The sequence below is a fragment of the Manduca sexta genome, chromosome 13, assembly GCF_014839805.1.
Source record: "Manduca sexta isolate Smith_Timp_Sample1 chromosome 13, JHU_Msex_v1.0, whole genome shotgun sequence".
Lineage (NCBI taxonomy): Eukaryota > Metazoa > Arthropoda > Insecta > Lepidoptera > Sphingidae > Manduca > Manduca sexta.
Genome location: NC_051127.1, coordinates 13741147 through 13768871, shown reverse-complemented (window position 1 = coordinate 13768871; position 27725 = coordinate 13741147). Strand labels below are relative to the sequence as shown.

Here is a 27725-nt window from a genome sequence, read left to right as displayed (position 1 = left end):
AAAATGTCTTCTTGTCCTTACTTTTCCAAGCATATATTTATGCATGAAAAATATAAATTGGTATGAATATTATGGGGTTCAAAACAAGAACCAACGTATAACCACTTATATGTAGTTAGATGTATTCCTACTTGATTGTGTGGAGCTACTATTATGAGAAGTCATTCAAATCGTGATGCATCAATGTTTTATGTTTTATCTATACAATAAAATACGGATGTCAAAGTTTCGTGAAAAGGAACGTGTCGTAAGCACGTACTTATTGAATTGGATTTTTTGAGAAATATTTGATGACTTGTGTAAATTGAATGTTGAATTGATTTGTATTTATAATAAAGTAGGAGCGAAAATTTTTAATAGTGTTGTTGTTAGGTGCATTTGCGGTGGTTGTGCTCATGTTGCCACCGGTAAATAAGGACAACATAAGTGACTCGTAATTTTTGATACAAAAACGTCATAAAATTCTTCAAGATGATCCAGGACGATGAATATGAGTTTTTAGTGTCGACTCCAGAGCGAATAGAAGCTCTGGGGTTCAAACCACAAAAGGAAATTTTGGCAAATCACATCTTGCCATATGCTGGTGAACTGGATGAAGAATCCACCCGGTTTTAGAGCAGGTGAAAACAAATCTGGCAAAAGCGGTGATGCTTCGTGAGATGAAACCGGCCTGCGGGGTATGGTCTTCCAGACTCATGAAGTAAATATATATTTTTTATCTTGGTTTTATAAAACTTTTCATTTGTATAAGTGGGTTACCCATATAAGTATTTTTTGCAATCGTCTCAATTGATTGTTTATATAAAATCAACATATAGTTATAGTATTATCTATCTCCTTCACACACATGCAATGTAAATAAGGTGATGTCAATTTGCCATCATGGCATTCCTTCCCACTCATTTGACTATAACCATTTTTATCAGACTTGACGTCATTTATACGGTGAACATTAACATTATCCTTATTTTAATTTGTAAATAATAGTGGCCCAGTACTGGTCCCTATGGCGCTCAATGGGGGAGGCCTATATCCAGCAGTGGACGATTCCTGGCTGAAATGATGATGATGAGTGATGAATGTAATACCCAAAATATTGTGTACNTAATATATTTACATATCATGACTTGGCATTTTTCATTTTATAAATAAAAATGAAAACAAAGCACATGAAAATCACAATGAGGATTTAAATAGATTTCCACAAATACACTCACACTTCATATCCTCGAAGGATTGGGCAGAGGCGCAACAGGTGCATCTATGTTCTGCAGCATGCATTCTGTCCCATGATATAATAGCCCCCCCCCCCCCTCCCGAAAGATCATTTCATCCTTCTTGTCTAAAGCCTTTTACTATATTGTGGACAAGTTCAATAAAATCTAGGCTGATACAGAGTTGACAACCTAATATCACTGCCTGACTTGGAGATTTATGTATGATTTTATTATAACTATAATAATCAAGCAACCTTAACTGTTATATCCTTCAAACATTGCTTGTTAAATTTGCATAGTAAAGTGACTTTGAATTTTATAAAAATACAGTAGTATAACATGGGTTTTTTACTGAATGGGGTTGACCCAAAATTTGCCACCCAGGTAAGAGCAAACAAAGGCCATATCAAAAACAATAAACAATTGGGCACATACTGCTCCTAGCTGCTGGTACATAAAAAAAATGTATAAAATGACCAAATAGTATGTGTAAATTTATGGTTTCTAACTTTTCCTCTCTGATCTGAGTACTTACACTCATCCCTCGGTGTCTCATAACACCTTTTGATTTCTGATAATAAGTTAAAGCATTACTTGTAACTAGTTTTATAGAGCCAAAATATGATGCAATTCTTATATTTTTTTAGCTGCTTAACAAGTCTTTGTTAAAAGTCATCACCTGATATCTAGAACAAATTTGAGTATACCCAAATAATTATTAATTTCAAAAACTATTGGTAACTTTTAAATACAGACAGTGTGACGCATTATATGTTACACTAAATGGTTAATAGTTAACCTTTGGCAATAGTATGAGAGTGTCTCGTATGCTGGCTGTTACCCAAAACTTCCTGAAAACCAAACAATTTGAGTGACCTTAGTATTATAGTATGATAACTCGAGATTTGTTCATTATAATTATGCAATATCTTATTTCATAGTACTTACACAATATCATAACTATTGCATACAAGCCATGCTTGTTAATAATATGTATGCATAGTCTCTAATTTTGTATTAAATTCTTTCAGAATAAACAAGTAGCCTTGATAACTCTATATACCTAGTCTTGCCATAAATATTGTAATAAAGAAAAAAGAAAATTGTTAACTGCAAATAACATTTATTACTTTTACAGTGTGTCAGTTTAATACATAAATATAAAACAATTAAAAATATAAAAAGCTTATTCGAAGTGGTCTCCATTGGCTGCAATACAGTCCTTTAAACGATGAGGCCAGTTATCAATAGAAGCACGCACTCTTTCCATGGGAAAATTCTTCACTGCCAATCGGTATAGATTGTTTTTAGGGACTCAAATTATCATGGCGTTTAGAGCAAGCTGTACTCTCTAAAACTGACCACAAATCATAATCCAGCGGATTAAGATCGGGACTAGACGACGGCCAGTCTTCAGCTCTGATGAAGTCCGAAACGTTCGATTCCAACCAAGACTGCGTGGACCGAGCTTTATGACCCGGCGCCGAGTCTTGCTGGAAGGACCATACTTGGTTATTGAACATGGTGATGTTAAGGGGCTTAACTACCTTCTCAAGAATGGTATCTTGATACACTTGTGCCGATGTTTTGATACCTTTTCACAAAAATATGGCTCAGTCACTCCTTCATAGCTAACACCCCACCAAACCATCACTGAAGTCGGATAATGTCCACGTTGCACTCTGTCGACTAATTGGGAAGCTTCCTTAGAGCTTTGAGCATAAATACGGTCATTTTGTTTGTTAAAATGTTGCTCAATTGTAAACATTTTCTCATCCGTAAACAAAATTTTTCTGTGACCTCCCTTTGCGTACCGCTTCAGTAGTTGTTTCGATTTTACCACCCTATTCTTCTTTAAATTATCAGTTAAGAAATGGCCAGTGCGTCTCTTATAGGCTGCAAGTCCTAAGTCATCTTTTAAAATACGCGACATGGTTCTAGGTGCTATCTTCATTTCCCGAGATAAAATCTTTTGCTTTCGGACAGGATTTCTTCGAATTCTTTCCCTTACTGCTTTGACCACCTTTTTCGTACGAACACTACGTGGACGGCCAGATCTTTTCTGTCACAAACAGAGGAGGTCTCATTGTACCTATTAATAGCCCGGTACACAAACATTTTACTAATACCAAGTGTATGGAGAGTTTTAAAAATTGCATTTGGCTCCATACCTACTTTGTGTAATGCTATCACAGCGATTCGGTTCTCTTTATCACCCCACACCATTTTAATATCGCAAAATATTTTACAATGTATTGGCGCCAAAATGAGAAAACACAATGAACAATCGTATAAAAATGACAGATTCGAAATTCAAATGTAATATTTTTTATAATTAAGTGTAACAGTATTTATGGCCAGACTAAGTATAGCCCTTTGTCAGGGGAAACTTATTAAAATTGGTTTAACTGTTTAAATTCTGAGTTATGGGACACCAAAATTTGCATTAATATTTGCTGCCTGGTTTAGGATTTGAACTTCGTACTCCACCGTTAATAGTTCAAGGATGCAGAGTCTAAACCAATAAGGCAAATTATTTAAAAAAATAAGCTTAATTGTTTTACACACCAATGCGAAGCAACTTAAGGCATAATTCATACCCACATACTTAATAATATGTACACATTCGACAATGACAATTGATATCCACGTAATTAACTATTTTTAAATTAAACACGTACACCGGACAAGTTTAAGCAATTATTGCGATGTCTATATCACATTGAATCTGTAAATTACACGTCGGAAATTCTGTTACGTTCTTGAAATGCGTTATTACTTACGCACAAAAACTAAGAATTACAATGTGGAAAATAACCAGTTTAAAAAAATACTCGACCTTTGATAATGGGATCTCGATATTGTCGTTATTTTTTTAAATTATTCATGGCCTTTTTTTTTATGTAACTGAATGACAAGATGAGCATGTCTCTCGACTGGCCTGATGGTTAGCGATATAACTGCACAAAAAAAGAACATCATCAAGATTTTAAATCCCAAAGTACTGCGCGCTCATTACTCTGAAAGGTTAGATTTTAAGCGTCATAATGCCAAATAGTTAGGCTGGCTACAATGGTCGAAACAGGAACGTGCGTGCACATTACTACTTGGCAGTAGAAAAAGACGTTGAAGTCTACACAAGCGGATCCTCACGTACGTTGGTCCTACCATCCGTAATTTATAAGCGAGCGAGAAATTGGGTCACTTGATGATTAGTGAACATCTCCGCTCATGTAAAGATATTAGGTGTGCGTAATGCTCCCTTAAAAATGAGATACCAAGGTAACTATGCGTTATCGTAAACCAAGAGAGTAGAATAATCATCATATTCCTTTAACAGTCCACAGTTCAATTAATTGCTATAACCACCATGTATCCCGTGACTGTGGGTGTCCCTTGATTAGATTATGGAGAGCTATAGCACAACGATCAAATGTAGGATACCTACATATTATATTAAGGACGTATACAATATTCATGAATGGTAACATGTAACGATGTAAGTAGTTCGTAGTGAAGTTACATTTTGATCGTCTAGTATATTCTACTATAATTGTATACAAACAAAATATTGACCGTTGGTCGCTGACAACTCTGTTGTATTTCGGGAAAGAAAAATGGTCACGCGTCTGCGCATACTCTAAGTTTAGATTTTAGCTCGGTTTTATTATCTGCTCGTTCGGGGCTTCGAGCATGTGAATGGCCTCTACTGGATTTAAAGTCCCACCGTGTACTTTTATTACTACGTGTTGATCCGATATAAGGCCTATCTATGTGCCACATTTCATCCAAATTCTTTTAGCGGTTTTCGTTGCCTCTAAATATCACCAAAAATTTGCAACTATAATATAAGAAGGATGTGAAAAATTACCATTTTGATTGGAAGTAGTCAAAATCAAAAAAGTTATTGTTTATTACAGATATATGCGGATCTACGGATTGAAGTTTGGCAAGGAGGATCACATTGCTCTAATAAAACTAGCTTACGAACTAGTCATCATTCCAGATCTCGAGCCATGCAAGATTCACAAGTTCGCCACAATGTTTGTTATGCTCACAAAGTAAGTTTTAATTTATGATTGGCATTCATTTTAAATGACTTTTATAGGGATATTTTCGAGGGCATACGAGTCTAAAATTGAAACATAAAAAAAACTCATAACTACTGCTACTAATATTATCTGGACACTTGTATATTTTCCTATGAATATTTTTTGTTATTCTACATGTAATAGTAAATAGTACTAAAAATAACCCCTACTGTGAAACCTGCATTAAAATTGGTTAATGAATGAGAAAGTACTTCTTATGTTATTTATTAGGAGAGGAGTGGGCCCGAGGTAGGGTTATCGCTTCATCTCTTTCTTGCGTACGTATCGTAATTACCGATGACGTCATGTGCGCGTATTGCCCTGCTTTTTGTTTATCTCTTGTACTACAATTCATACAATTATAACTTGTTTTTTTACCGGATTTTAAACATTCTTTCTGTGTTAGAATTTTTGTGACGTAAATATTTCATAAAATTGATGAACAAAAATACGTAAAATACGCTATTAGATACTATGGTTAAAAAATGTAAGTTGTCGAAATACAATACAGCATCAAAGTAACTACATAACTTCTATCACTAGCAATAAATTATCATATAAAGTATAAATTTATGATCACCGATGCCAAAAGCATCGCGTGTGCCGCTGTCCTTACGTCTCAATAGTGAGAGGCGATAGGCATGCCACAGAATTTTAACAGCATTGTTCACATAAGCCAAGAAATATTTATATCTTGGCAATAAACTATTGGTTTCCGCTTTGGCACTCTCCGATCGTTGATTGAGTTCGCGTGACGTCATGATTACAGGAAAAGACAATTAATTTCACCCGAAGAACTGACTCTCCCGTGGCGCCCTCTTTACGATATGGGGAAGAAATTGTTCAGCACCAGTTCCTTACACATCGGAATGTATCATTACTTGAAGTAAGTTCCTTCACTTCCTACCTATTACAAGCATGAATACGTATGTTTTTATATATAAATTAAACAAAATATTTCTTTGGTTAGGGTTAATTATAAACAACATTATACTATTACTACGTCAGGATAATATTCACGATTAAATAGTAGTGTGAACACACGCTTACAGTGAACGCGATTCGACGCTACACAAATTAAAACAAGATTAACTGGCCAAAGTAATATATTAGATGAGTCGTCATTGCACATTCATTTTATTTGTATTTATTTATTATCATGTGTGTTCAGGCCAAAACGTTCTGGCAAACAAGGAGGCGATATGCTCGATATGATACGCAAATTCCTGTCGGGCCACGGGCTAGACGACGCTTTACAATTATTCGGCCTCGCGGGGAAACACGAAAGCGAACTGCCAACGTAATTAAAAAAAAAATGTAACAGGGGTATGCTTATGTCCGCACATTGGGTGGCAGATGGTGTGAGCTCATGTATCATTTGTCACATTTCGTCCTTCACCTTCTTGGAGTCAAACACGGTGGCAGGGTTTGCATGGTGTCCTTGTCGATTTCTACTAAATCTTCTCGGGTTAATGTTATTTGTATGTTTCTAGTTCGCTGGAAGGATCCTATCTATCGATGGTGAAGTGCGCAAGACCGTAAGTAAACACCTTAATATCAAAATATACTATCTAAACTGCAATATTTCTATAAGAAAACAATTTTCAGATATTTCGAAGTTGAAGCGACGAAGGAGATTCTAGCGGAGTTGCTGCCACAGATCAATCCGTGGTCGACGGACACGTTCCCGATCAGCCAGCTGGTGATGTTCCTGCCGGTGGCTTTGCATCCGAAGCACGCGGCGCAGGGCCACCAGCTGTGGTTCGACGAACTGATGACTCTATGGGACACGTGCTACAACTCGCAGTGTGGTGTGTGGGTGAGAACTTTTTTGGTTCTTATACACATGTTGCTGGTTCTTTAGCGATATAAAATTGTTACCAATCAATTTCTTGTATAGTTTTGCTTTCAATTTCACAGGCTTTTGTACGGGTATTAGCTAACAAACAAGACTTTGAATGTAGACTGTGCTTAAACTTTTTGTTATTAAAAGCGTTCATATTTATTGGCTGAAATAACGCGACTCTTTAGTATGAATTACAATCGATGCACTGCGATTTGTTTGCGGTTATATATAATGATATTCAATAAATATCCCCCAAAGGAAGATTTGGAAAATACAGTGTAGCTGTGTTCTATATCTTGGTCGGTATGCACTCCTGTTAAAATCTTGTTATAAGGTGCATTTTTTTCTGTGTCACTTAGATACATTTTTTTTTCAGGATTTCATGGTTCTTTTCGCTGGTTTAGCGAAGAGAAACCCAGGTGCTATCGACTGGAGTCCACACGTGGGCAAAATGTTCACGCGTTTCCTGCACGCGTTGAATCTACCAGTGGCATACAAAGATTTGCAAATATGTCAACTTCATTCTTTAGGTAATTTCAAGAGTGCATATTTTGCATAACGTCTAAATGTTCTCAATAATATTTGATGTCGTTTAATTTTCAGTTTTTTATCATTTTTACATTTTATGGCCTTCCGTCTCAGTTCAGTTCAGTTGCAGTATCAGCGTAACATTTGTTACATACCAACCTTTTCCTGTCATCGAGCGTCCTATTATTCCCAATATAGCTTTAAATAATTCAAATAATATAGAACACATTGGTAAACCAAAAATCCATAATTGCACATTTTTTTTATAATTCCTGTAATGTTCTAGACACAAAACACATGGCATCATGGATTGTTTGGAGTATATGCCCGGACGGCCAGGTGTTGAAGCATTTGCGAAGCTTCCTCGGCGGTGTAGAGAGCTACCTGCACAGCGCTAACGCCGGCCGCTGGTCTTACAAATTGCGTGATCTGCTTAGAAAACTTGCAAGGGAGTTTTTGAACAGGTAAGCTTGGATTTTGGAGGGTTAATACTTGTTTTTATGTTTATTGGATAGCATTGTTGATTCATGGTGCAAAAATATTTTGGATGCAAAAAATAATAAAATTTTGTATGTTACCATGAACTGCAAGAATATATGGATATGGATGTCAATGATTTAAGAAATTATTATGTGTATCTTCATTTTAGGGTTCGACGAGAGCGTGAAAAGAGGTTCAGAGATAGCTGGGAGAATCAGACACCAGATGCATACAAGCTGACAGAGAAAGACATCTCGGAATTCGTTAATATCGTCCTTGAGCCGACGCTGCAAGCTGTGTACAGTCGAAGTGGTTCCCTGGATATTTCGATCGCTCTTCAGAACTTGGCCACATTGCGACCAGCTGTAGTAGTGCCGCCCCTGGTAGAGAGACTAAAAACTTCATTGACGTCTTTGACTGAGCCACACAGGGTAACCGCTGCCATGTCTGCGGTAGCTGCAGTGGCGAGGCCGTTGCTTCGAGGCCCCGACGCCGATTACCCTGAAGGTCCAACCCATGTAGTCCCACTCTTATTAGCCGTACTGCCTGGTCTAGATCCGAACGACATAAAAAAGACCTTAGTCTCGTTGCATTTCATACTAATCTTCAGTTGGATGGTGCCATTCATAGACTGTAGCTCGGCGCACGAGTACTGGCCTGATTTGACAGAAGAAGAACTCCTAACCTGCGAGTCAACAGCACAGTTCGAAGACTTCGTGCTGGTGTTCTTCGACAGACTCTTCAACATTATTGAGTCCAGTGTGCTGGAACATGTGCGTTTAGATACGAAGGAATCTGATGGAATTAGGAGCAAGACTGATGCAGTCATGGAGACTGCATTGTCGTCCGCAGCTACTGCGGTATTAATGCAGAGCTCTCCTAAAATATTTAAAGAAGCCTTGAGGAAGTTTAAGGCGTTTGCCACACAGACGACGTTTGAGACGAACGTGTCTGGGAGCATGGTTGGTGTGTTGCTACGCGTATTCGCACGTGTGAACCCAGAAGCCACGCTGGCGGCTTTCCTGCCGACCCTGTGCGAAGAATTGAAAGAGCTTCTGGCGAGTGATGAGGCCTTACACGAAGAGAATCCTCCACGCGACCTCATGTACCGCTTAGTCCTTCTAATGCATGTCGTGGAATGTGATGGTGTTGTCCTCTTAAAATACGTTCCTAATGTAATAGAGATATTGGACAGGGCTTTGAAATTACATGCTAATTACGCCTTGAATCGCGCTTGCGAGATTTTAAGCCATATGCTGACGTCATTAAGCTCTATCGACCTTAAGGAGTGGAGGAGCTCGCCTAAAGATTACTCTGCAGCACCAGAGAAATGGTTACCTATTCGAGAGTGGGGCTATGGTTGTTTGCTAAAAGAAGTGGACTTCAAGTGGCATGTGCCCTCCAAGGCAGAGGCAGACTGTGCTCAGATGTTGCTCGATAGGTATCTAAAGCCGGAGTTGCTTAGGATTCGCCAGTGGTTGTCTGGTGAAAGGAATATGTGTAGGAGAGGAGGCTCAGATGCTTTTATATAATTAGTGCAGCGTTGTCTTGCGGGACGTTTTTGCCACAACCTGAAGAGGATAGTGTTATGCTGTAAGTATATATTTGTATAATTTTTTGGAATTTTGTACCTTAAGTTTCCAAGAAATGTTATCACCCGGTGTATTATTATTATTTAAAACTTCTATTCTTTTAACAATGTGTGTATGGGGTAACATATTTGTGATACCTTAATACTAAAATGGAAACCGAAAGTGATAGGTTATGGAACTCAACTAGCAATTGCCTCGGTTTTTTTAACGAATATTGTTTTTTAGTATACAATCCCAAGTGCCAGCAACATCTCTGCCATATACCAATGGGGTAAAGTTCAAAGTGACGTTGGATGGCATGAACTTGCGCAAGTCCCTTATAGACCTCTTGGTGGAAGTGCAGGCGCGAATGCTCGCTGACAAAAGTGACGATACTAGAGGACTCGAAATGCTTATACAGGTATTTAGCCTTTTTTTTATCGTAAAAAAACACATCACGCATTGATCCTTAAAATGATAGACGAAGGTGCAATCAACGCACCGACTTTTTATCACGTGTGTTCCGCCCCATGTCAGGAGGCGAACTTACCCCGATGTAGGGCACACTTCAGACTCTGGACTGATACTGTGTAGAAAAACACAATATCCGTTTACCCGACCCGGGACTTGAATGCAGAACCAGGGTGACGCCGTACCGTGCACGCAATATAACTACACTAGTTAAATCAATCTTAAAAGTAACTATCTAAAGTTCTTTTAATGTGGTATCAAAACTGCTAATAACCTCTAATATTAGAATTAAATACAAATAATAGTGATCCTGAAATGAAAGTCATCATGATCCGCTAGGTGTGGGACCGTGTAGTGATGCCGAAGGGGTCCCGTGGTGGGCCGGGGCTGGAGGCGCGCCTGCGCTCATACGGCGCTCTGGAGCGTGCGCTGGAAGGACGCGGCGGGCCCGGCGCGGGCGCAGGCGGCGGCGGGGGCGCGGCCACGGACGGCGCGGGCTCTGCGCGCCTGCGCATGCTGTCGGCGGACGCGGCGCGCCTGCAGGACGACGCGCGGCTGGACCTGGTGTGCGAGGCGGGCATCACGCCCTCCGCGCTTAAAGCGTTGAACGCGCTCGCCGAACTCGCCGTCAACACTTACAGCTCGGTGAGATGATAAATATCGATCATTTCATCCACGAGGTCGCGCCCAACTGCCTTTCCTAATCGCTTACAGTGTGCGTGAGCAGTATGAATGCACACGCACACTACGATAGATAGCGTTGAGGCAGAGGCTTGGAAGAGTCCCGTTACCACGCGACAGCCCTCAAAACTTCCGCTTAAAAAGTGATGTTGCGCGTCTTCGTGGATGGAATGGCCAAAATTGCTTTTGTGTCTATAATCAAATCGATAATGAAATATTTATAAAATATATAGCTGATTGTCCAGAACATTACTTGTTTCATATAGGTAGTTGTTTAGTTGCTTTTCAAATAGTTGTAAAGGCAACTAAACCAATCGCATTAAATGCGTTATTTGATAATAAGTTTTTTTTTCGTATTCTACACCATCTTATCTACCAGAAAAATCTAGATCAAACTGTATGATAGTTTAAACATGTGATTTCATAGGTGCGCATCCTTTCCCAAATCCGCCTATACTGGATGCTGAGCCACTACCCGTACTCGTACCGCGCGCTGGTGCCGACGCTGTCGTCGCTGCTGCTGGCGGGCGGCGAGGGCGAGGAGTGGCACGCGCGGCACAAGGGCGCGCTGTTCATCATCCTGGGCCCGAGGACCGGCCCGCTCGTCGCCAAGCAGGACTGGGACGTGGTGCGCACGCTGTGGCCCGCTATACTCAAGGCGCCGCTTAGTGAAAAGCCTAGCATTGTGAAGTAAGTAGCTGACTGCGAGGGTAGAGGGGATAATAGACGGACACTGAAAATTACTATTATTTTAAAAATCATGTGGACATAGTAATTCTAATCAAAAATAATGATGATCAAGTTTATCAAAAAGTGTGACCGTTGACACAATCGTCTAATTAAAAAACAAATTTATAAATTCTACGTAATCCTTTGTGCAAATCATTTGAGAAAGTTGGTGCCTAGATAGAAACATTATACACCACTTTGGAAAATGATACATATAGATCTTTCCACTAAAATATTATGGTAAACTTATTCTTATCAAATATACTTACATTTTTACTCAGACTAGAGCAAGCCTTCAACGAAACACTGCACCGTCACTTCCCAACGATCAACACTCGGCTGGTAATGACGAACTCAGTGGTAGATGCAGCGCGTCGTTTGATCAGCGAGGATCAACTGAACGAGCCACAGTTCGCAGAGCAGTTCAAACACGCCGTCGAGAACGAAGTGCGTTCGTCGGATAACACTGAGAGACTGTATAAGGAGTTGGTTGAGGAGCTTGTCGATATTATGGAGACGCCTAATGCGTGAGTATACTGTGTCATACATTTGTAATAATAGGGATTATTGATAATATTTATTGCTTGACAATTTTAAAATTTGCCTATAATGTGTTGAACTTTGTACGACTATTATAAGGATTTAATGGTTATTGACGAGTTGAATTTTTTTATTCTTGATTTCTGGTGAGATATTCCATCAATTGCTAGACGTATTTTCAAGTTCGGGTTTATGCGTATATGATCGATGGTCTTATAAAGTGGGATTTCAGAATACTTATTTGAAAGACTATTCACTGGTTTATTATTACAAACTTCTATGTTATATATTTGGCAAAAGTTTAATTATATATCACATGATTATTGATCACCTATTTCAGTAAGAATATTCAATAATCTCGAAAGATAAATAAAAGAGAATCATGAACTAAGACAGACAAGACTTTTTATTAATAATATGAAAATTTTAAACTAAATTGTGTATATAATAACTAGCTTTTGCCCGCGGCTCCGCTCGCATTATAAATTTAATTATCGCAAATTATCGCATTATAAATTATATTTTTCGGGCTAAAGTTTCCTGTTATAAAAGTCACGCTATATATTTTTCCGGGAGCCTATGTCCTTCCCAGGGTCTCAAACTGGCTCCATACCAAATTTCATCTTAATACGTTGGGTAGTTTTTGAGTTTAACACGTTCAGGCAGACAGATGCAGCGGGGGACTTTGTTTTATAATATATTTTTGTAGAACTTTTTAAGAGGAACGATCCCGTCATATATCATTGTTGCATAACTTTAACCGTTTACGCAGCGCACGCAACGGAAGCTCTCAAAACTAATTAATTTTCCCCGTTTTTGCAACATGTTTCATTACTGCTCCGCTCCTATTGGTCATAGCGTGATGATATATAGTCTATAGCAATCTAGCAACAAAGGGCTATTCAACACAAAAAGAATTTTTCATTTCGAACCGGTAATTCCTGAGATTAGCCATTACTGTTCAGCTCCTATTGGTCATAGCGTCATGATATATAATCTATAGCAATCCAGGAACAAATGGCTATCCAACACAAAAAGATTTTTTCAATTCGAACCGGTAGTTCCTGAGATTAGCCATTACTGATCCGCTCCTTTTGGGTATAGCGTGATGATATATAGCCTATAGCACTCGAGGAACAAAAGGCTATCCAACACAAAAAGAATTATTCAATTCGAACCGGTAGTTCCTGAGATTAGCCATTACTGCTCCGCTCCTTTTGGGTATAGCGTGATGATATATAGCCTATAGCACTCGAGGAACAAAAGGCTATCCAACACAAAAAGAATTATTCAATTCGACACCGGTAGTTCCTGAGATTAGCCATTACTGCTCCGCTCCTTTTGGGTATAGCGTGATGATATATAGCCTATAGCACTCCACGAACAAAGGGCTATCCAACACAAAAAGAATTTTTCAATTCGAACCGGTAGTTCCTGAGATTAGCCATTACTGCTCCGCTCCTTTTGGGTATAGCGTGATGACATATAGCCTATAGCACTCCACGAACAAAGGGCTATCCAACACAAAAAGAATTTTTCATTTTGACCCGGTAGTTCCTGAGATTAGCGCGTTCAAACAAACAAACAAACAAACTCTTCCGCTTTATATAATAGTATAGATAGATGAGCATAGGAGCTTGTAATGTGAGCAAGCGGATTAGTTAATAAACGAATGGCATTACATATACAGTCAGTGGCGGCGCGTGGAGGCGGCGATGCAGATGCTGACGTTCTGTCCGTCGCTGCAAACGCCGTTTAGCGCGCGCGCGGCGGGCGCGGTGTCGCGCGCGCTGCTGCACGAGGCGGCCGCCGTGCGCCGCGCCGCGCTGCGCCTCACGCAGTACGCGCTCAAGCAGCGCAAGCGCCCGCTCGTCAAGACCACCGTCGACCCCTACCAGGTCGCCGGGGTGCCGAAACCGGATAAGAGGATACCAGGTTAATCTTTATTTCTCATCATGTACAATAGCACAAAACTAACATTTATCCAGGGCCATATTATTTACGGATAACTTAGATAAGAATAATAAAAATCGAAAATAGCTCACTATGTTACGAACTAGTGTATGTATAATATGATGGGATCTCTTTGGCGTAAGTTCTACATTACGAATAAATTTGTCTATGATGTTATGTATGTAGCGTAATGAAATACCGTTATCTCGACAGTACTATAAGAAACCGTAATAATCAAATTAATTTTATGGAAGAAAAATGTTTCAGGCTACAGGAAGGATCTCGAATGGGCAATATGGTCAGAAGACAGAGAACCAAAGACTGACGAAGAATGGGATCAACCATGGCTGAGAAGTAATATGTACGGATTCTACTGTTGGCCCGAAAAACTTGTTGTACGTAAAAGATCCTTTTACAAACTTCATTATATTTTGTAATTATCTTTTTATATTCGTGTTGATAAGACGCAAACGATCTTGTTTTTTTATAGTTCTACTTTAAAATTACTAACATAGAGCTTATTTCTTACAATTATAAATGTTATAAACCTACTTTTATTTAATTTGAAAACTTATATTGTATAATTACAGTACATTACACAAATACTAATCTACACGTTTATGTATAGGTCGCAGCTCCTATCAGCGAACAAGCGTGCGCAAAGTTCGTACCGCCAGAGGAGATGGAGGAGGGCGAGCGTAATCTCTTTGAGTTCTTCAACGACGATGCCAACATCGATAAGTTCGTCGCGTTCCTCACCGTTGAGGAGAAGAAGGGCAAGGACAAGTTCAGTGGCGTGCGCTTCTCTGTGTTTAGGGTGAGTTCATATTTGTTACAGAATTTAAAAAGTGCCAAATACGATAAAACATAGTATGACATGAATGTCTGTGTTTGATTGAACGAGACGGACGTTCGATTCGCGTATCTAGGGGTTTCGTCACATGTATCAGGAGGCCTTATGGCGAGCTAGATGCAATCACTTTGAATTGAACGCTAGTCAATCAGCGAGACGGTATAGCTTGATAAGGCAGACACTGTCTCTAAGGTCATATAATTTAGTAACCCTATTTGTGTTCTAGATGATATTCGCCCAATTCGGTCCATCCGTGGCGCGCAAGTTCATCTCGCACGCGCTGCGCTGCGCGGCGGACACGCAGGAGCCGCAGCAGCGGTTCGCTGCGGAGGTGGCTGCCGCCGTGCTGCGGACTCCAAGGTACTGGCGGAGGCAGGACGCCATGTACATGTATGACGCGGCTATGGAGATTATTACCACCGGTAAGGATACTAATACATTTACCACAGAGTACACTTTTTGAACCTTTAGCGAGTGTCTAAGGTCGAAATATTACGACTTTTTAGTTTCATAGATAATTATATTTTACTAATTAATTAACGAAATCCACAATTAACACAGACTGCGTTTTATCCCAGAAAAGTGAAAATTATACCATTTATTCCGAGAAGTTTAGCTCAAATGAAAGCTACTGAAAGTTAAACATTCTGATATGTCCGCAGGTCTAGCGTCAGTAACACCAGAGACGATGGAAGACTGGGGCACGTGCCTAGCGACGGGCGTGGAGAAGATGGACCCGTGCCGCGGCGCCGGCGTGCTGCGGCGGCTCATGGAGCTGTGCGTGCCGCCGCCCGTGCAGGGCGACGCAGACCGACCAGCACACGTCGTTCGTCGTGTGCGCCAAGCTACACGTGCTGCAGGTATCTTTATACTCACCGCTGCTACCTGTAAACCAACCCAACTAGAATACGTCGTGTCGTTTGATAGTGACGAGAGATCGACGCATGGATCCCAATATATTGGTCCTTCAACTACAATCACGCGCTAAGGACGTTCGTGTTGTGTTATTCAGTACATATTCTAAACGTGTCTCGCTGGATAAAAGCATTTCAATAAATCTGTTTACGGCCGGTCTTTAGACTTACGTCACTTACTAGTTTTCTCATTTGGTTGTATAAATAAAAAACAGTAATTGAACTGAAATAGGTCGGCAAGAAGAAATGGAAATCAGTTGAAATTAAAAGTGATTATAACAAAAATAGTTTAACTATTAGGCATGATTTATTGCGGTGCGATTTGTCGGATTATAACATAGATATGTTATTGACAGGGCACATTAGGAACGTTGAAATGGCGCGTCGCTCCGTTGGCGTCAAAATTGCTGGAGCGTTTGGATGCAGCAAATTTCTTGCAACATCCTTATCAGAATGTTCGCGAGACTGTTGGCAGGTGATGTATTTACCTTACTTACATAATATATAATTTTAATGACTAAATTGGTGTAAACATACGAAATCGTAGGTTCCTTGAATATAGTTATTTTATGTTCAGTTAGAATAAATGAATTTAATAGGTCAGTATAGATAAAATATTTTGGTATCTTCAATTTAAATGCAATGTTGTTGTTTCAGTTTCCTGATGACGATATTTGACACGGAGCTGGTGTTCCCGGGAGGTGATAGGAGCAAAGCCCCGTGCCTCGCCGAGTTTATCGAGAGTTTGCAGCCGCGTTTTGCGCCGCTATATGACGAGAATGGAGACATAGGTAAAATTTTATTTGTATTTATCATAATGCTGATTATTATAACTATAGCCGCTCACTTGTGGCTATGGTGCCGGTAGTAAAATGATGCATTCATCATTTGCACTGCAATAAAACTTTGTATGCTTCATGAGTATTTGATTAGGTTGTTCTGATACCTAAACTCTCAATTTACACACAAAATATGCATTTATTTTGGAAGTATGTGTGATTGTTAGTGATTATTTGATTGGCTCAATAATTTTAACTTTTACTCTTATCCTGCGTGTCTACACATGTTGTAATGGAATTGCAGTGATAAAGACAGCAGTGTCGGGATCTTCGCCGGCAGCAGCAGTGGAGGCGGGCGGCGTGCGGACGGCGGAGGGGGCGCTATGCCTCACTTCCTGCGCCGCGCCAGCGCCCGCGCCGCTACAGCCCTGCGCCGCGCACCCTGCGCACGCGCCACACGCGCCGCACGTCTCGCACTCGCCACCCGCCGACGACACCGCGCAGGTTACAGTTGTTTTGATACTCTTTATAACCGTCAAAGTATATAAAATGGGGTGTTCACATTGAGCTAAACATTTGATGAGGGCGATTGGATCATTTTAAGCTTTGGCTTTGTAATATCTTTCATTTAGCCATTTGAAGTAACAGAGTATTGCTCGGTTTTATAGGCCACGGATGGAGGTGACACTCTTGAGCCAGCCGGCGGGACGCGCGGTGACCGCGTCGACAAACAGTTGGTAGAACGGCTGGACTCCGCGTTGCGTTTGGCTGGTGACGTCTCGCCAGCACCGCAAGACCACGCTCGCGCTCTTAATCTGCTCACTACTGGTCAGTATCGATTCGTATACTTATAATTGAGTTAGCCGCACGATTGTTTTATGAAATCTACTATTTGGTGTTGTGTGTTGAACCATTTGTACGTTTGCAGATGGGTGTCTTGTTTTTGTCTAATTAGTGTCTAGGGATTTGTGAATTGTGAAGACGAGAACGTCGTGTTAGTATAATATTATGAAGAGTGATATATGACAATGTATGTAATAAGGAGTGTGTTCGTGTGCAGTGCTGCGCGGGTGCACGGGCGCGGTGGTGCGCGGGTCGGGCGGCGCGGGCGGCGCGGCGTCGTGCGCGGCGCTGGCGCTGGTGCGGCGCGGCGTGCGCGGCGGCGCGCGGCGCGCACCACCCGCAGGAGGAGCTGCCGCGCGCCGCCGCCACGCTGCTGGCCACGCTCGCGCTCGCACACCACACCGCCGCCGCCTTCGACACGGCGCTGCATCTGCTCGACCAACTCGCGCAGAGTACGTACTGCCTCATATATACACACACACACAATACATATTCAATTAACTACTTATAGTTAATACCTGCTTCATATACGTATACAGAATTTCGCAAAATGAATCTATAACGAGTTGATTTAAATTATTATTATCGTTTATATTTGTATAATAGAGCGATCGTGGTGGGCACGTCTCACATGCTTGGACTTCGCGCAGCCGCTGTTGTTCTACGGGCTGCCGTGGTTGTGTGAACAGCCAGAGAGAGCCGTGCGATGCGAAAACTTCACATTAAACTTGATGCGCGATCCCAGGGTTGAGGTGAGGTGTTTGAATTTGGCTATGATTCTTGAACTACAGTGTGTAAGTTTAATCGAGGGACCTGTTTGAAGGAATTTCCATTAAACATTTTTTTGGGCGCTGTGTGCGTTTGAAAACGATATAGCAATTGCACTGCGCGCGGCAAAACATGTTTCAACACGATTCTTACGACAACGACAGACCGCGCGCAACCCCCGCCCCTTTCTTTGGTTTTATCGCCGATGCGTCAACTAGAAGCACGTTAGCAACCTTAGGTGTGAACCATCGCTTGAGGATGTTCGGTCAGTTCATCGTACCGACGCATGTTTAACGACGAGGGAGGGAGTCCTTAGCACAACGTTAACCACGTGTTGCTAGACTTTTTACAAAAATAGTTGAGGTTTACTCTGTCATTTATCATTATTGTTTATTGCGTACGTTTTTATTAGTTACACGCAAGCATGATCTGCCGTGTGTTTAAATAGGTCCCTGAACTAAGAATACACACTGTATATCGATAAGAAATTACTACTTATAATAATCAGTACATAGTGCTTAATTAGAGTGTGGCAAACCATGATGGTAAGTCAAATAAGAAATGTAACACGAACATTGGTACTAACATTAAAATTTGTTTTGGTAGGTTCGTCAATCAGCAGCAAAGCTGCTAACGGGTCTGATGCACTGCCGCGCGCTGCCCGACGAGGAGCGCACGCTGCGAGTGCTGCGGCGTAGCTGTCGCAGCGCCGAGCTGGTGGAGCGGCACCGCGGCGTGCTGGGGCTGTGCGCCTACCTCGCCAGCCGCCCCTACAGCATCGGCGCGCGCCTCGGCGACGTGCTGGCCGAGCTGGCGCGCCACACGAGTGCGCCCGACCCCATCCCCACCACCATCCGCCTCGCGCTCGCCGACTTCCGCCGCACGCACCAGGACGACTGGCCCAAGCACCGCGACCAGCTCACCGAGGAGGAGCTCGACCTGCTGGCCGACCTCGCTTCGCCGCCCTCCTACTGCGCTTGAACGATGAACATCCTCCGGGCCGACCGCGACACGACAGCGCCGCATGCGATTGTATGCGACGGTGTTGGTTACCGATTGAATTATTGTTTACCGTTATGGTTATCTTTCTGTTTAGAGCGATTACGTCTCGGAGCGGGCGGACATTAGTGAAACTTAGCTCAATAGTTCGTAAGTGCTAGGCGATGGGTGTTTCGTATTCACGCGTTACCTGACTACACCAAATATTACGGTGTATTTTTTAAACGTTAATGCGTCTATTGTTGTGCTTTATGTGAATATTTGTCGGGTTAAGTTGTATAATTTTGGTTGTGAATATGTTGGGTTTGCTCTCGGTGATATCATTTTTGGTAATGGAATTACTTGGCATTCATTTTGTGTATGGGTTCAGTTAATACTTCAGTATGATAACCGATAATGTTGATACTATATCTCAACATACCTAACCAGTTAACATATATTCCGAATAAGCATCAGTGACAGGACAGTCTGCCGTCACCATATCATTACTAACAATATAATAATCGTTATAAATTAGGGGAAACCATAGGTTAACATGTTCTGACTATGTAATACACTTATAATCCTACACTAGTTCCTCAATCAAGAACTAGTTATTAATATCCTGTAGCATAAAATATAAGGCCATTTTAACCTCTTAAATATAATTACGGTATCCTCGGCCGTCTATTTTTATATGTTTTTATTTTCATCTAAAATCATGCGTCAGAGGCATTAATAAATGTAGTTTTTAAACTAAATTGACATCATTTTTGTAAAATTCGATTTATATATAATTTTTAGATTCCATGACTATTTTGTTTGCGTTATATACAATTTATATTTGGTTTAATATTTATGGGTGCGGGTCGCAATTTATGTGGCCAGGTTATTGATATATCCGAAACGATCTGTCTTATTATAATACGTATATAATAGGTAATTCCATAAGGATTTATAATAACCATAAATTTAAAGTCTAGGTCAACTGGTCATTAATTTATGCCATACTTTTAAAAGTAATACCTTTTATATGCATAGAATAACGGTGTATTTTTTCTTTATGATGCCAGTATTGATGGGTGTGTGTAAATAATTGTATAAATATATTGCTATTGTTTTTTAATCATTTGATTAAAAAGCATTAATAAATTATGTGTTTTATTTGCATCTCGTAATCCTATAGTAGCTTGAGAACTGTTTCGGCAGTTCTTAGGTCGAGTCGGGTTAGATTCATTGTTTTTTTTTTATTCAACGAATTTGATATATTTTTTGGTGATATTCCTCAGTGCTTAACTCGCTGGCAATATAAAAACAATATTACGTTTAATATTTTATTCATAACTTTGGCCTGCTATACAAATATGCGAATGATGCTCTAAATTAATAAATATATGGTGTTATTTGTACACATGCGCAATAACCAGCATATAAATATGTTCAACTTGGTAAAAATTACAACAATATGGGTACTGTAAATATATTGATTTGAAGTGAATAAGCCACTAAATATTGCTCTCCTTCATTTCACAGCCGGCTACATTAACAGACAATATTATAAAGAGTATAATATTATAAGAAACCCTGACGACTATGTTATAAATAGGCAATATATTCCAAGTTCTCATAAAACTTAAGCAAGTATAATTTCTTATATCGGAATCATATTGGAAAGAAAATATTACAAGTACATCTACCATGGAAATTTGATGACATGAGAATCTTTTAGCTTATGTCATGGTCGATTGACATGTACTTCAGCAAACTATTATTTCTGATCCATTTTAAAATAATATAAATTGTATGAGAACATTTCATTGGCTTACATATTTTTATTTAATATTAATATAATTTAGACGTTTAAAATATGTTTTATAATTCTATAAATTAGATCAAACAATACTTTTTGTTCAAATGCTCACTGGAATTAACGTCTTTACACACGAATCGTGGCGTAATCATATTTTTAACTCCCTCGGAATGACAATTCAAAACAACGTTACGTCGTGCAAACACGTTGAAAATATTTGTATTGTGCTCCAAGAGCGTCGCCAGTTGATGGCCCAGGGCGGGGCAAGTTGATATGGAGAATGAAAAAAGTATGAATTGTAGATAAAGTCGAGAGCACATGTTCCTTCCCCTTCCCCCTCTCCCGCTTTAACAATACCATAGATCAGAGCGTAATTGAGCGTACGGAATATTAGGAATGAATTTGGTGATTTATTGGAGTTTTAGAACCTCTAGGATCAGCTGCCTCTCCCTGCCCCCCTTTGGCGCCGTCCTAGTGCTCGAAAACTTTCGTACAGCCTTCGAAATACACGACTCTTTTGACAGCTTTCTATTACAACTCGTGTGCCCTTATTTTTACTTAAGCGGTTAAACTACAAAGGTTATTGCTAAGCTAATGTACTATAGAGAAAATTTACTATAATTTTATAACTACAGATTAAATACTGTTTATATATTCGTTCTATGAAAAAATACAGAAATATAAAGATGATTACAATATAATGTACTATGAGGCTAAGGCAATATTGGTGTGTGGAGGTTATAGGTATATAGGTATTACGTCCAAATATGGCGATTGCGGTACGAACGCGCACCCGAACAGTTCGCGTGCACCTTTACTTGGCAGCTTAGTGAGGTCGCGCACTCATATTAAGTTCACCAAGGGCCAAATTAATAAATGCATCTCAGGTTTAGACATTTAATTTATTGAATTATTTAATAAACCAAGCTGATTTGAAAGGTTGTTCTCCACTGAGTCGATGCTGCTTTTTTATTAAATAGCTGCAGCTTGCAGCTTGGTTTATTAAATAATTCAATAAATTAAATGTCTATTTGAAAGTTTACTCAAAGGTGAGATGTATTTATCAAAACGGTCCCTTAACTCTGTTACGTGATTGCGTTAAACCTGTGTTAAAGTTAGCGCGGACAAATTAACAAGCGTGCACAAGTCTCCAATCACGTGCATTTAGCAGATTTGGACGCACACTAAGGCAACGTGATTAATAAGTATACAATAATCGTTGTTTGTTAGGAACTTGAGCTTTAACTATTTATATGCTAGGGATTATATCGACACTTTTGTCTCGTTATTTCACTAGCGTAATGAGAGCAGTTTTTTATATGGCTTTAGGTACTAGCGAAGTTTAAAATAAGCGATCCAAATGGCTTTATTCGTCGTCGTCGCGAAAATGGACCAATCAGAACAATGTTTTGTGACATACTTACAAATGACTTATTTTGATTGGTTTATTCGCGGGGTCGGATTGAAGATTAATATTGGGATCGTTCATTGAAAATCGCCGTATCTTGCAGTGTCTTCTCAAATCATATTACCTAATCACTAATTTACGTAATCGTATTTAAACACGCGTTACGATTTTTTTATTTCTCGCAGACTTTTAAGCGCCGCGTGAGCTTTGGCTCTGGGCTAGATGGTGACAGCTTCTTTCTGTGTGGTGTAGAGGCTGGCCGCGAACACGATGTCTCTCTTGATTGCGGTAGAAGCCTCCATCATTTTTGCTTGTAACTGCGGATCGCCGATAGCTACCGCTGCGTCTTTCACGTCTACTAGGAGCTGTAATAATAAAATGAATCTATATACTATCATATAAAGCTTAAGAGTTCGTGTGTTTGTTTGAACGCGCTTTTCTTAGTAATTAATGGTTCGAATTGAGTTTTTTTATAGTGTTGTATAGCCCATTTACCGAGGAAGGTTATAAGCTATGTAACATCACGCTATGACTAATAGGAGCGGAGTATCCCATAAGCTGACACTTAATGTTCTATAACATACGGTTACATAGAAACGCAAAAGCGCAACTAGCGCACTTGTACTCTGCAATTTAAACCCGTTTCACAAAGTAATATAAGACAAACCTAGAACTATATCGGAGGTGTGAGTTTTAGAATTGGAAAATTATGATATTAAATCCTAAAATAAAAAATATAAGTGCACTAAGAATTTCTTATTTCATCATGGAATAGAAAAGATCTTTCGATTTAGGATGCAAACCTCTCATTTAGGGGACAGAGACGTAACATGGAAAAGTTAGTAGTTGTATACTTGTTAAATGATATAGAAAAATATATTTACCTCGTGCAGTTGTTGTATGCACCTCACAATAATTCCTTCTTGCACATCCGTGAGCTCCATAATCTCTGCGAATGGCTTTTCAAGTGCCCATTCGTATACGACCCTAACTAGACCGAAATTGAGTCTTTCTTGTTGACCTTCGAATTGATTTATCTGGCAAACAAAATTAATAATTTATTTATGTTAATAAGGTAAAAAGTAAGGATATTTTATGATTTTTGCTCGCTTTACTTCTTAATTTTTAAAGAACTTTTATGAAAGGCCAATAGATTAGATACAACTAATTATAATTAGACTGTCCTGCAAACTGGAGTATAACAATGTTTGTGAAATGGTTCCAGTTTGCCCTTGTATGGTAAAGACCACCGTAAATATAGTTTGTAGCCAGTGTAACATATGGACAGCGAATACCTAACTAGAGTTTTAATTGAGCATCGATTGTCATCTGTCAATGTATCGGTAATCGATTTGTCAGGTAACGATTTGATGAACAATAATACATAATGAGACTTAACATCTCATGTCCCATGATCACGAGCGCAGTGGAATACTAAACGATACTTTGTAATTCAAGGTGTTGGATGGTGTTTCTGCTGTGTATGGGCGTTGAGCGGTAACCTCGTCTCGTCATTCAAAACAAAAAAAAATGCAATTGTGTGTATTTTTATCTTACTGGTAACTGCGATTTTAAGCCATTATAGCACCAAACTCACCATATATTTGGACTCGACCTTCGCCAACTCAGCATCGATCGCCTCGATGGCCTTCACGCCCTCGTCGAGTTTGTCGGTGAGCGGCTGCTCCACCTGCGTCCGCGCCTGGAACACGAAGCAGCTGAGCAGCGCCGCGATCTCCGCCGGGTTCTTGTCGGTGAACACGTTGCGGAACACCAGCTCCGATATGATGAGCTCGTTGGTACCCATGCAGCACGCCACGCGACCTGTACACAAGGATATATATTTGTATACATTAAAAATATAAAATAAAATACTTTATTTATCACGTAGACGAATAAAGTTGCACGTAAACGTATAAACAATATATAAAAATAATTATTGTGTACTTATGTAATGACCCAGAATAATAAATGCCTACATATTTATATAATAATATGTATATATTTAGTTATTATTATTCAGGGTCACTGTCAAATTGTGTTAATAAATTAAACCACATACTTATCTTCTCGAAAATACCACTTTACAATATGTTACTCAAATACTAGATGTAAAATAAAAATATGCAATTTCGAACCAAGTAAATATGTTTAAAAAGATTTGAAAAAGTAAAGATTGTATCAGATAATTTGTTTTCTGATAGAGCAAATTTGCTAAGGTATATTACCCGGGTCTATTCCAGAAAAGTAAACTGGTTCATCGAATATAAACGTCTACAATTTCAAGCTCTATAAGCATTGCAATTCTAATTGAGGCAACGGGACTTAAGAAAATAGTCACTAACAATCACAATTAATTAATTTTAATTAACACCCTTCTCGTGTTCATAGTAAACTTAGTACAAGACCGTACAAGGAAGGACAAACAAAATATATACCTTTTAATATAACATTGTCATGTTCGTCAATGTAATTCAGTTCTTTCAACACGAGCAGCCTCCGTTGGTAGTCCGGGTAGAGAGCGAGGTTCTCGAACGAGAGCAATCTCTTGTACTTATCACGTTTCTTCTCCGCTTGCTTGCGTTCATAGATTATCGCGAATTCCGATTTGAAGTTCGCTATGTCCGTGCTTTTCTTTTGTTGTTCTAGTACAGCCTGAAAGTAGAACAATATATTTGGAAGGCAAAATTGTAAATTTATATTGTTTATTCATATCAAAAATGGTAGAAATTAATAAACGTAATTTAAATAATTTTATTAAAAAAAATATTCAGTCTGTCTGTAATACTAACTGACTAACAATGACTAATATTGTGTGGGCGGAAATTGCCTATATACCATATATTAATAAGTATTACCCATCGAGTATATAAAATAGACGCTATACCATAAATGACAAATACACAAGGTTCAAATACAATCCTACGACACGCACACAATTCGTCAAACATCGTTGGTGTTCATAAAACAAAAACAAACGCACATATTGAATTTATCTTTGACTAGCTTTTGCTCGCGGCTCCGCCCGCGTTATAAAGTTTTCCGTTATAAAAATAGTAGTTTCCCGGGAGCCTATGTTCTTCCCAGGGTCTCAAACTGTCTCCATACCAAATTTCATCTTAATACGTTAGGTAGTTTTTGAGTTTAACACGTAACAGACAGATGCAGCGGGGACTTTGTTATATTATTTAGAACTTTTTAAGTGAAACAATCCCGTCATACATCATTGTTGCATAACATTAACCGTTTACGCAGCGCAGGCAACGGAAGCTCTCAAAACTCATAAGTTTCCCCGTTTTTGCAACATGTTTCATTACTGCTCCGCTCCTATTGGTCATAGCGTGATGATATATAGCCTATAGCACTCCAGGAACAAAGGGCTATCCAACACAAAAAGATTTTTCAGTTCAAACCGGTAGTTCCTGAGATTAGCCATTACTGCTCCGCTCCTATTGGTCATAGCGTGATGATATATAGCTTATAGCGGTCCACAAATAAAGGGCTATCTAACACAAAACGAAAAACCGGTAGTTCCTAAGATTAGCCATTACTGCTCCGCTCCTATTGGTCATAGCATGATGATATATAACTTTGAGCACTCCACAAACAAAGGACTATTCAACAAAAAAATATGTTTTCAGTTCGAATCGGTAGTTCCTGAGATTAGCCATTACTGCTCCGCTCCTATTGGGTATAGCGTGATGATATATAGCCTATAGCACTCCACGAACAAAGGGCTATCCAACGCAAAAAGAATTTTTCAGTTTGGACCGGTAGTTCCTGAGATTAGCCATTACTGCCCCGCTCCTATTGGGTATAGCGTGATGATATATAGCCTATAGCACTCCACGAACAAAGGGCTATCCAACGCAAAAGAATTTTTCAGTTTGGACCGGTAGTTCCTGAGATTAGCCATTACTGCCCCGCTCCTATTGGGTATAGCGTGATGATATATAGCCTATAGCACTCCACGAACAAAGGGCTATCCAACGTAAAAAGAATTTTTCGGTTTGGACCGGTAGTTCCTGAGATTAGCGCGTTCAAACAAACAAACAAACAAACAAACAAACAAACAAACTCTTCAGCTTTATATAATAGTATAGATGGGGTATGCAGAGGCGCAACCGGGGCATCCACTTTTCGCCAAGTGTGTTCCGCCCAGTAGAAATATCTATAGTTTGAAATGAACGTACAGTAAGCGTCTTCATCTGCGTGAGCGCATCAAGTATCTCGCCGGTGGTGAGTGCGAGCGACTGCGTGAGATTGACTTGCGGCAGCTGTGTGGCGCCCGACCGCACCGCGTGCGACAGTCGCGACAGCTCCTGCACTGCGCCTGCGCAGCTAGACCCCACCGGGGCGTCTTTGAACCTGTAATGAGCAATTCATAATTATAATTATTGATATTTATATAAGAATAGCTGTTTTTAAGTTGACCAAAAAATAAGTAAATCACACTCATGGTACTGAGTTGTAGTGGCGAAGGCTGAAGTTTTACGAAAATAAACCCGACACAACACATAGGCACAAGTTGTACAAATCATTCTAATTATAATTAGACTTTATATGAAAGGGCAGACGGCACGAATCGGGTTATATGGACCCTTAGCCACTGCCAAGTTGTAAAACACAAGTTGTATATAACACTTAATATGAGTTACCCTGTCCCACACAATTTATCTCAGTGTTAGTTCGAACCTGAGGCGTCTGTTTTATTTTTAATCATTTCAAAAGTTCCCATATTTTATTTTTAATCTGAAATTACTTTACCGTGGCATCTGCCTCTTCTCCCAGTCTTGTATGATGATGTTGGCATCAATTTTGAGATCCATTTTGGTAATAGCTATTATGTTTTTGGGTGCTATGCACAGTATTGTGTGATCTAGCGTACTCTCTTCGGTACCTGAAAATTTATATAAACAATTTTCTTTAAAAAATTCTAATCTAATTGCATAAGGGTTCTTAATTATAATATGGTGACTTGAAATCGTGCGCACCTCTAGTTACTGTAACTGTTAGCGCTAATTTTCCCTTTTTGGCTTGCGGAAGGCGACCGAGATGCTGTTCAATTTGCTCCTAAAAGTCCATTATCATAAGGTTGGTTTTATACGAAAAAAAAAAAATATATATTTCACTTACCTATACCGTCGTACATAACAGAGAAGCTGAGCATCCTATACCAGTTGTCGTCCACTTCGAAGTTATATCTGTTGGTGTCTTGTTCTGCTGTGTTTAGTACTAACACTTTATATGGAGTCTGCCGGGGTC

The 27725-nt window shown here is 39.7% G+C and overlaps 2 protein-coding genes across 2 annotated transcripts in view; one reads left to right on the top strand and one right to left on the bottom strand.

Annotated features, from left to right (window-relative positions):
- The first annotated feature begins 202 nt into the window (after positions 1 to 202).
- LOC115445001 (proteasome activator complex subunit 4-like) lies at positions 203 to 20394 on the top strand. The gene is given in 29 exon segments (XM_037438155.1): positions 203 to 610; positions 613 to 700; positions 5138 to 5278; positions 6078 to 6194; positions 6480 to 6608; positions 6802 to 6846; positions 6917 to 7127; positions 7531 to 7684; positions 7969 to 8146; positions 8332 to 9662; positions 9665 to 9755; positions 9980 to 10154; positions 10544 to 10849; positions 11313 to 11575; positions 11896 to 12141; positions 13845 to 14089; positions 14375 to 14502; positions 14736 to 14924; positions 15187 to 15382; positions 15623 to 15770; positions 15772 to 15820; positions 16231 to 16349; positions 16532 to 16665; positions 16958 to 17157; positions 17322 to 17481; positions 17714 to 17799; positions 17801 to 17948; positions 18103 to 18248; positions 18871 to 20394. Coding segments are annotated over 29 exon segments (5937 nt in total). The 5' UTR covers positions 203 to 471; the 3' UTR covers positions 19246 to 20394.
- A 168-nt stretch (positions 20395 to 20562) lies between these two features.
- The window catches only part of LOC115445009 (helicase SKI2W), a 46600-nt gene continuing 39437 nt past the window's right edge, over positions 20563 to 27725 (bottom strand). The window contains 7 exon segments of the mRNA XM_037438305.1: positions 20563 to 22825; positions 23345 to 23497; positions 24058 to 24284; positions 24899 to 25115; positions 26654 to 26828; positions 27228 to 27360; positions 27597 to 27725. Coding sequence (XP_037294202.1) covers positions 22679 to 22825; positions 23345 to 23497; positions 24058 to 24284; positions 24899 to 25115; positions 26654 to 26828; positions 27228 to 27360; positions 27597 to 27725 — 1181 coding nt within the window. The 3' untranslated portion in view covers positions 20563 to 22678.